The sequence below is a fragment of the Chenopodium album genome, chromosome 27, assembly GCF_948465745.1.
Source record: "Chenopodium album chromosome 27, dcCheAlbu1.1, whole genome shotgun sequence".
NCBI classification, from domain to species: Eukaryota; Viridiplantae; Streptophyta; class Magnoliopsida; order Caryophyllales; family Amaranthaceae; genus Chenopodium; species Chenopodium album.
In genome coordinates this window covers 2,980,373-2,991,920 of record NC_137860.1, presented here as the reverse complement: position 1 = coordinate 2,991,920, position 11,548 = coordinate 2,980,373, and the positions used below count along the sequence as shown (strand labels likewise).

The 11,548-nt window shown below is 31.2% G+C and overlaps 1 protein-coding gene across 1 annotated transcript; it reads right to left on the bottom strand.

Annotated features, from left to right (window-relative positions):
- Positions 1-118: 118 nt before the first annotated feature.
- LOC145619556 (uncharacterized) lies at positions 119-3,802 on the bottom strand. Its single transcript, XM_081674272.1, has 4 exons — positions 3,657-3,802; positions 3,441-3,540; positions 1,354-1,546; positions 119-549 (listed from the first exon to the last, which is right to left on the bottom strand). Exons 2-4 carry the CDS (start codon positions 3,492-3,494, stop codon positions 419-421), a joined length of 378 nt encoding a protein of 125 aa, XP_081530398.1. The 5' UTR covers positions 3,495-3,540; positions 3,657-3,802; the 3' UTR covers positions 119-418.
- Positions 3,803-11,548: the final 7,746 nt, after the last annotated feature.

Genomic DNA, 11,548 nt, shown 5'->3' with positions numbered 1-11,548 from the left:
ATCATGGACTCATGGTTCAAGCTATGCAGATTGCATCGAGGTATGGGACAAAAAACTAGATGCAATCTTTTCCAAAAAAGAATTGAACCAAAAGAAAAATAATAGACCAAGGCACAAGTGCAAGGAATACAATCACCATAGTATGGCCAACTAGTATGGGGTTTCTTCCGTCAGAGAGTTTACATTGATTTATCGAGAAGCCTCGCAACCATTATCATTCATCTTTAGTTACATACAAATGATACATCTACAAATCACCAACATTTATAGAGAACTTCCTTGAAAGTGATTCCCAAAGAAGAACTGATGCAACACTACGCTCAACTTGAAGACATCAAGGTGATATTTTCCTTGTTCTTCATCCTTTTTTCACTAAGCAAAATGTGTAAAATATACGTACAAGATGTACCATCTACTATCATGGTTCGAGCTTTAGTGATACAACACGAGACTGTCTGTTGCGTTTAGCCGCCTTGACAAAGACTACAAACAAGCAGGAAGGGGCCCACCATGGCCGACGAACCTTTTGCTCCCCTTTCAAGCAAGCCACTGAACAATATATAAAACGTCATGCAGTCAGCACATAAACCTGTACTTAAAAGCATTAATAATGAATTAGTTCGCCTATATTAAGTTAATGTTGAGAAGAATTTTGTATTCCTGTAATAATTATAGAGCTTCAGCATTTAAATCATAAAATGTTACAAAAACGCGTTCAAATTCACAGCATACATGATAAGCTAGATTCACATGCTTTTAATTCAAACTGAAGAAAGCAACTAATGTTGTTCCTCACATATGGATCTACAGTGACTTCTCAACATCAGTACGACAGTACCAAAACCCCAAGACAAAGCAGCAGATGCAAAACATCTTCTGATGTGGTCACAACTGACCCTAAATTTGCAAGTGCAAGACATCTAATGATGTGGTTTAAAACACATGCACCTGATAAAAATTGAGTAAAGTAAAGATGATCATAATTTATACTTGATGACAAGTATGAGGCAAACCGTCATTACAGTTTTCTGCTAGTCAAAATTTTAAGAAAGTTCTCAAAAGTTGAAACCTTTTTTTGACGAAAACTATAAAGATCTAAGGCATTCTTTACTTAACTAGAGTTAAAAGCTATCCACTTTATACTTATGATGAGTTGTCCTCAATTACTCAGGCAACTAGCAAATGCTTTTCTTTTGCCTTCTTTGCCTTAAACCATGAAGCCAACGCATGATTGGTTTTCAGACTTCTAATGCATAAAAGCGAGATCTTGTTACCATTTTGTGTTGTCTCTCTCTCTCTCTCTCTGAAATAAAATGGGTACTTTAAAAAAAGGAAGATAAAAGATGTTGGAACCTTTTATTCGCCTCAATTCCTTGCAAAGTGTGATGAAGTCCCCCCATTTCATATGGCAACGCCTAATAAACCTAAGTATCTGCTCTGTCGTGAACATGGACATTCCCTCCAAATACTCGCCATTAACACCATTTTCCTTAAAAATTTGGCGGTAGCTACCAAGATTTATTTCTTCTAACCACATACCAACATCCTGCAAAGGAAAACATAGGATGAATAAGAAGTACTGAGATTCTCTCCAGCAAAAAGAAAGAAATATATTAAGAGCAACTTGGTGTGCACAATTGAAATAATCATCAAATTTCAGCACATTGGGAGTAACCGAGTAAGCATTAGAAACAAAAGCAGTAAAGCATCAAGCAAACGAAGTCAAATAACAAAATATTTCAAATTATCTTTATTCCTTGCATTTCCTAAAGCTTAGCAGTGCACAATAAAAGAGAACACTCCAAGAAAATCAAACAAAGGAGAGAAAATCATGCATTAAAATTACTGTATAAGGAATTAGCACAAGAAATCAAACCGTGCCCAAAGAATCCTTAAAGTGATCAGACCAATGACACTCCAATGAAGAACAAAGACAAATCAGCTAACAAATGATAATGGAAAATCAAGCCAAACCAAAATCAAAACTTTGACCAGGACATGTAAGTTTTTACAGGTTTTATGAGTGTGTATTAGAATTTTGGCTCAATGATGAGATTCATAAATGTTTTTGAATACAAAAAAAATACTGCTTTTGTAAAATGGTGCAATGATAAAGTCAAAAAAACATAAGCCTTTTACCCCAAAAAGTGATAACATTACATACAATGAGACCAAAGCCTAGCAAAGCTGAAATCGAACACCGAGTGAAACCCCATACAAAAAATAGTAAATATTACCAAAAGGTCCTCTGGGTGAACCCATCCACAAAAACTAATGGCAACAAAATCCATAATGGAAGGAGATAAGCCAATAGCTCAATTTCTAGTAGAATAAATGATGATCACTTTTGTATTCACGCAGCAGATTTACCATACACTCAAAATGCTCAACTATCACCTAAAGTTAAGAAATGATTTTCTTTATCCTTTTATAAAAAGGTGGGACGAGTGTGTAACAAGTCATATTCAGTTATTATGTTTCCAGGTCTATAATCTATTTAAAAAGCTAAGAAATCAGAAGCGTGTTGCTGAAAAATGGGGAAAAGTATGAAATTGACCTATAAGTCTAAGATGAATTGAGCGTAGGAAAGAGAGGCAAGACGGTTAATGGGTGTCCATGGCTCTTGGCAAAAATTCGAGCAACTGGAGGTCTACCAAATAATGTTGGGAGGTGAAAGATCTAGAATTGAACTAATTTAGAACTTGGGGAAGTCAATTCAACATATCCCCAGTACACCACCAGTTTGAAGAGCCAAAAAAACCTCTAATTATATTCAAAGAATTAAAGCAGCAATTTGACAGAACATAGACATTATCTCCAATCAGAAAGAGACTTCCGAGTCCCAAATGTAATGTCCTTTACTTCAAAAGTCCGAGCTGAATAGACCACACTCAGAAGAAAATAGAGCTAATAGAAGTAATTTACTAAAACAAAAAACCCCGCTAGTTTTCGTAATTAGTAAGGATGACTAAACCCTTCTCATTCTTCAACAAGTCTTCCATTCCACCTTAAGGAGCATAATCATCAAAGCGCCAACTAATGTTCCTCATTCCCCTACTCGAATCGTACTGAAGCTTATCAATTGCCTCCCTTAACGGCTTAACCAATAACACAATTCTCAATCCAGAGGTTCCACACTCTAAATTCTAACAACAATTAACAGTTCATAGCACTCTTCATCCTTTTCCTTCGACAAACTCGAATTATCCTTACTTTCGAAAGGCAAATCAGCCAAATGATCAAATATAACAATCATGTCACATTTCACCAGAGTCCAAAGTAATACTCATGATTCATGAAATAGTGAAATTAGCAACAAAATACACAATAAAATAAAGAATTAACATGAAAAATTTTATGAACAGTAAAAATTACACAAAAAAAAAAATATTTCAAGATCCAACTCCAAATTTGGCGAAATTGAACACAGAAATCAATACCTCAACAGTCCAGATGAAGAAATCCAAAGGCTCAGGCGGCCGTTCGTTGTTCATCTCCCAAAAAAACAAAACTAAAAACCACAAACAAACCAGCAAAACCCTAATTTCACAATCACAAAAAATCAAAAATCAACATCGGATCAACAAAAAAAACCTAAAAATCATCGAACAAAATCAAAATCAAACAAAGACGCACAAAATCAGTACCAAAATTACCAGTTAAAGTTAGGGTAAAGAGAGATGATTATCCTCCACTCAACATTTGACGATGAACTTCAGCTGAGCACGAAAAAGAGAGAGAAAAAAGAGGAGAGAGAAAGTTAAAGGGGAAGTTGCAGTTTGTTTGATGAGAAGGAGAGAGAAAGAGAGAGAGAGAGAGTGAGGAAGTTAGGCGCGAGTGGGTTAATTTGTGAACTTCTAAAAAAAAAACGGACCCCACTAAAAAAACTGATTTATATAGTATCTAAGGAATTTAGGATTTTTAAGTTAATTACTCCCTCCGTTCCCTTTTGATAGTCTCTTATGGACATATTTCACCGGAATTAATGAACAGAGGTAAGAATAATAAAAGTATATTGAAAAAGTAAATTGACATTGGGTATGCAAAAAAGTAGAGAGAGAAAGTAATAAATGTATTATGTATATGAGAAAATAAAATTTACAAGAGAAAGTTAAATTTGCACAAATATTGTTGTAAATTGGAGGAAATTTTGATAAAAAATTAATATTAATAGTTGTTGAAAAAAGCAAATAGGGTGAACATTTTGAAACTAAAATTTGCTTATAAGGGACTATCAAAAGGGGACGGAGGTTATAAAAAATAAATAAAAAGGTACGCTTTAGGACCTACCACGTGTTGGTCTAAGCATAATCCTAATATCACGCCCCTTTTTATTACACGCGCATTTCAGTTTGTAATTTGTTGAGTTGATTTGATTTTCAATCATTGTTAGGAAAGATGCTATGAATATCATCCAAGTACTAATTGCTTACTTAAAAGGTTATAAGGACTAAAGAGTAATGGAATAATGTAGTTAGTATGTTGTTCCATCACCCCAAACGGCCAAACCATAACAGAGTTACTGGCCATCGAAGATTAATTTTATGTGTAGTTCGCCTAGTTAGATTATTGGCCATTGAAATTTTAGTTTATATTTAGTTCGCCTAGTTAGGTTAGTGGCCATCAAAGATTAAATTTATGCTTAGTTCGCCTAGTTAGGTTATTGGCCAATGAAGTTTAAGGCTATGTTTAGTTTGCCTCAAATAGATAAATAATAAGAAGATAAATTCATAACACAAAGATTTACGTGGTTAAGTTAAATTAGACTTACATTTAGAGCATACCTACCCATTAACCAGTTAGGGTGGTTATTAGGAGAGAGATTGTAAAAATATCTATTATATAATTGTAGAGTCTTTTTTCAACTTTTAACCACAACACTCCAAACTCTAAATCCTCAATTTTTGTTAACTTTACTTTTCTTATTTTTTTTTTTTAAAAAAAAAACCTACTTATTTCCATCATAACTTCCTATTCCATAACTTCTACTAAACAAATTCAATAACTTCCACTATCCTATTTACACAAATAAATTAACAATATTGTGTGAAGTGGTAATAAAAAACATTGATATATACGATTATATTCTGTGCTTTAGCACAGATACGCTCTAGTTATAAACAATTGTAAAGAGAGAAAACTAAGGAGCGAGAAACACAATAACCTGGTTTTAACCAGCTATTGTAACATGGTTATTGAATAAAATATTCTGCCCCCTTTTGCAAGACTCCTTGCCTATGTAATAAGTGATGACGTGACAATGTAAGGATTTGAAACAATGACACGCACATATTATAATGATCAACGGTCAAGTTGCACTCATGGATTTACATGGTTCAACTGAATTAGACCTACATTCACAGGTGGGGAATTCGAAAGCTTCTTCACTATACTGGAGAAAGAACGAGAATATACAAGTAGTCTTAAATCTTAGTGGCTCAAAAAGGTGTCAAAGGGTGTGATATCTAAGTCTCTAATTGATATAACACGAGGGAACTCAAATAAAACCATAAAGTAGTCCTCACGCATATCTCAAATAGCCGTTATACAGAGAAAGAGAAAAAAAACCAGAGAATTGAATAACCTTGTCCGCCTCATCTGACTGGGTGATCACTTTGCCCGCCTGGGCATGCCAACAAGCAAATCTAATATGACCATATTATATTATGAAGCTTCCCTTGTTCGCCTTGTCTCGTAGGGTGAACTTGATTTGTAGGGAGACCACGAACAAAACATATAAACTTCTTGACACTTATAAATGTCTCCCCAAGCGAAACACGATTATGAGTAAAATCTTTCATTGCCATTTGGTTTGAGTAAAGTATTGAAAGAAAGAAAAACTTTATTTTTGTTTAGAAATTCATGTCTTTTCCATTTTCAATCATTTCATAAGCCATTTTAGCCATTTCAATAGCACAAACACTTTTCTTAGCCTAAAATCCACATATCTTGCCCAATTTCCTCTGTTTATAACTGCAATCTTGAAATCGAGCAGAATTGATTTTCGTATTCATAATTATTATCCAAATCTTACATGGTTGGATATACCTTGAAATAAGCTTTTCAATAATATATTATAAACTCAATTACGAGCTATAACGAAAAATATATGAACAAATACCAAACTCTATCCAAAATCGACACCCTTGCACTATTTTGACCATATCTATTGATGAAGATAACATATTGATTTGATTTTAATTTGGTTAGAAAATAGACTTCTATATCTTTCCAAAGATATATTATCTGTCTTAATTCGGATTCGGATCAAAAGTTATGATAAAAACAAAAAACCACAAAAACTAGAATTCTGTCTCGGCGCGCCAAAATTGCCGCGACGCGGCCGTGGTTGATGTGACGTGGTGTTGTCGATGCAATTTTTATTTTTTTTCCATTTTATCCCTATAAATATTGTAGCCTTTCATCCGTGGTTCGTAAATGTGCATGGTGAAAAGAACATACTGTTAAATAATGTTCATAATTAGAACATATGATGTACATCATATTTATTTATAATGTGTATAACATTTTCCTTTTATTTATTAATAGAAAATTGAAGAGTTTTATTGGTTTTCATCATTTTTGCTCAGTGTAATGTTTGTCACATACTAAGTACTCGTATAGTATATTATTATTATTATTATTAAATGATAAGAATTAAACTTTTGTTTAAAAAAACAAAAAAAAATCTTTTTTTTTAACACGGAGTCTAACCTAGTCATTAAAGATATAAACTATGATATTTTTTTTAACTATATTCCTAATAATAGATATTTTAATCTACACATTGATTTTATTTCATGTAAATAGGGAAGTTGTTATTTTTTATTATTTTTTTCTGATTTAAAAAAAAAAAATTCAAACATACTTTCAAAATTACAATATTTGCTGACTTGTGCCTTCCAAACTTATTCTACGAGTATAATGTTTTTTTTTTTTAAGAAAAATACATGTGAAATTATTACTGTAATTACATTATGCGTTTTTGTTTTTGTTAAGGATTTAATGTGTAGACGCTAATTATAGGCAAAATTGATAATTCAGTGAGAATATGCAGTATTTATGAAATTGGGGGCTGTGACTGAGTTGCCTCTTCAACTTTTTTTTGAGTTGAGAAGATTATCATTAATATAAATCAAACAAGGTTACGTTTTTGGCTTATTTGTAGTGTAAGTACTCATTATCTCCGTATACATCAAATTTTACAGTTTTATGGTATTTTTTTCAAATTTTAAATTGATTTTGTCGATTGAAGTTTGAGTTTGTTTATGGTTTTGCATTTTTTATTGTTAAGTCAAGTGTTTAAAATGGTGAAATTGTGAGTTTAATTTTTTTTTTTTAATCATATTGAACTCGACTACTCAATCATTCCATTTACTCAAAGTTTTTAATCTCCGCAAAATGTTATAAGAATGTACATTTAGTTATCATATCATGTTATTTATAGATGTTCATTTAATGTGACTCACGAAACCAAAAAAGATTTTTCTTTCCAAAAGGAACAAGTGGCACTCTATACTTAGCAATATTAAACAATGTCTTAAAAATATCAAATTTTATACTACATCTGATTAATTTAGTTGACACCTTTCAATTATTACGCTTGTCAACGCATGTTTTTAATGATTAATATATCTAATTATTAACATTGTAAAATTATAAAAAAGTGGATATTAGTATACAATGAAACGATTCAAACAAGATCCACATAAATTTTTTTTATCATATCTATAAAGAATAAACCACAAAAACGAGTCAAAGCATGTGATGTGTATAGTGTAAAAGTCAAACGGTGTCAACTAAAAAAAACGGAGGAAGTTTATGTTTAATCATGATATTCATCCTATTCTATTATTGAAAAATTAGGTTCTTCACCTTATTATATGATACATGCATGTCACACCCTTATTCCCAAACTTTCATGATATACATAATGCTCCTCAGCAAGTACTCCCTCCATCCTTAAATTTTTTGACCCATTAATCTATAAGAGATAATATAATCATGTGAGGTCTGGTTCCTGTATTCGTCACATTGCATATTATATTAGTATCAAGTTTTTATAATTTTTACGAGCATGAATATAGAGATATATTCTTTTTAAGACGCGTCTTGGAGATTATGGAAAGTCAAATAGGGCAAAAAAAATAGGGTAAGAGAGAGTACTTTTTAGCAAGTTGGGTACATTTTTTTTTTTTTTTATGTATTTATTTTTTATTAAAAAAAACCATATGATTGATTTAAGTAGTTAAGTACTATAAATGATAAATATTCAAATTAATAATGCACAAGTATCTTATATCAAATCTAGCTTGTAAGTACATATAAAAACATCAAAATACAAAGAGCAACTTTAGAGCTCCCCTCTCGAATTCTAGAGATTTTAGGCTCGATTCTCCTCACATGCCCCTCTAAACACCAAAGAAAATACGAGTAATACAAAGAACAATCTACATGAACATCATCCTGTTTCATGATAATTATTTTTTTTTTTAAAAAAAACTTTGAAATCTAATAAAAAAAAAATTGAAATTCAAAATATCTTTTCCTTTTTTTGAAACAAAAATATCTTTTCCTTTAACAACACAAGTTAAAAGGCACACACAATGTGTGCACAATTACCACTTTAATATAATGTCTAAAATAATAAGAAATTGAAGTTGTATATCATACCAAGCAAGGAATTAAAAAATAAAAAACTTTTTTTTTTTTAATGAAGTATATATACGAAGTATTATGGAGGAAGCATAAGTTATTGAAAATATGTACCCATAATAAAATCAACCGAAGATTGATGTATGGAGCGAGAACAATCTAACTAAAAACAGTACCATGAAGAACAATCGATACCTCATATTCTACAAAAGTAAAGATAGATTAGTCAATAATATCATAAGTAAGAATGATCGAGTATAAAATATGTAATTTATTCCATAAAAAAAAAAAAAAAAAAAAAACGTAATTTCTTAGAACCATATGACTATAACATATGAAGATTATATAAAGAATCAATGAATCATTTAAAGGGAAGATTGTAGTAGGAGTGTAGGACTGCAGGAGTCATGAGAAAATATAGAAAAAACAACGAAAGAAAAGGGCACACATAAACACATTGGTTCTCATACAAAAGATTGGCATACATACCTCATATATTCACGTGTGGGAAAAGCAGTTGTAGGAGGAGAGGATCGTGCATGGGAAAATTAAGGGCCTATTCACTTTAGTTTAATTTCATTTCAGTTCAGTTTAGTTCAGCTTCTATCAATTCAATTCAATTCAGCTCTAATTAGTTCAGTTTAGCTCTTAATTTCCTTCTCTCATAAGATATTCATTTCAGCCATGGGCGGAGCCACGCGGGGCGGGGTGGGGGGGGGGGTGTGGAGGCCCGACCCCCGTGACCCAACATGTAGTATGTGTATTTTGTAGGCTGGCCCCCATAAGAAACTAATAAGTAGTAAATATTTAGTTAATATACTAAGGGCCTGTTCATATTTACTAAACTGAGCTGAACTAAACTGATTGGAGCTGAACTGAACTGAACTGAACTGATTGGAACTGAACTGAACTGAATTGAGCTGAAATGAATATTTTATGTGAGAGGGAAATTAAGAGCTGAACTGAACTGAACTGATTGGAACTGAACTGAACTGATTGGAGCTGAACTGAAATTAAGTAAATATGAACAGACCCTAAGTTGCCAATGATAGCTCAGTTGATAGTTTGAGCTTGTATGGTGAGAGAGGTCTCAATGATAGCTCAGTTAGTCCTGGTTTCGCCCCTAATTTCAGCTCAGAAGCTCAGCTTAGTAAAATAAGTATTATGTATTTTATTTAAGGGCATTTTAAAAGGGAAAATTCTCAATCAAAAAAGGGAGTTCCATCTAAAGAGTAAGATAGATATTCATTAATTTTATTTCTTTCCTCTATTCAAATTTTTTTTATTTCTTTCATTATTATTGTGATTAAAATCATCAAAATTACAAACGAAATTGACAATCAAAATCGCTACAAAATATGTAATTTGCCATAATCGTGTAGAATAATAATTCTTTCTATATAAATTACAGAGTTTCTCTCATTTCAACCCACAATACCCACTGCTTTTCTCGAAAAAAATAACCCCTTTTTCATCCCATCTCCCAAATTTGGAGCAACAATTAAAACTCTCAAATTAAGACATGCATGTAGAAGATTAAAGGTTTGGGTGCTTATTTATTTATTTATTTTTCTCTGTAAATTAATATCTTGTAATTGATTAAATGTTACGGAGTACTGTAATTCTTTCACTTACACTTCCTTTTCATTAATATGGTTTCAGCTTAATGTTGTATTGATTTGGAGAATTTTATTGATTATTTGTTGCTACTTTATTGGAGGAGAAAAAGTTTGAAGAGTTTTGGCAAAATAAATACTCCGTATATGTATTATGTCAGTGAAAAAAAAAATACTCGTATTATTATTAAATAAAATTATTTGTTTAAAAAAAATATCTTTTTTAACACAAAGTCTGACCTAGTTATTAAAGATTTCCTTAAAAAAAATAATAAAAAAAATTAAAGATTTAAACTGTGATTTTATTTTAACTATATCCCTAATAATAGGGAAATCTTAATCTACACATTGATATCATTCCATGTAAACAGGAAGTTGTTATTTTTATTATTATTTTTTTTAATTTTTTTTTTGAAAAAAAAATCTAAACATACCATCAAAATCACAAAATTTGCTGACTTGTACCCTTCCAAACTTATTCGACGAATGTAATGTTGTTTTTTTTTAAAAAAAATAATTTCTTAAGAAAAATTATTACTGTAATTAACATTATGGGTTTTTGTTAAGGATTTAATGTGTAGACGCTAATTATAGGCAACATCAATTCAGTGAGAATATGCAGAATGTATGAAATTAAGGGTTGTGACTGAGTTGCCTCTCCAACTTTCTTTCGATTCAAGAAGATTATCGTTAATATAAATCAAACAAGGTTACATTTTCTGCTTATTTGTATGGTAAGTACTCCAGGTCTCTATATACATCAAATTTAATAGTTTTATGGTATTTTTTTTTTCAATTTTTAAATTGATTTTGTTGAAGTTTGAGTTTGTTTATGGTTTTGCATTTTTGATTGTTAAGTTTTTCTACAATAATGATGTTTCCCTCATTTGAATTGTCTACTCCGTGTGTTTTTACATTTTTAGGATGTAATTTTGCAGAAATTTGGTTTAAAAAATGGCAAAATTGATAATTTGTATAATGTGTTACTTTTCATTTTTTGATTGTGTAATTTAAGCATGTGGATTAAAATTCTATACTTGTATATTTTTTTAATACGTTGATACTTTATTTTGTAAAATTTTTAGATGATTTATTTTTTTTGTTTGTTATAGGGTTAATTACCCACATTTGCATTCTGGCAGAATTGTGAGTTTAATTTCATGATGGATTTGTCGAATTCAATGCAAATTGTGTCGAGTCGAATTCAGGAGGTAGAACCTGAGCATGCCTCAAAGATTGTAGGATACTTGTTGTGACAAGACTTTGGTGATCAGGAT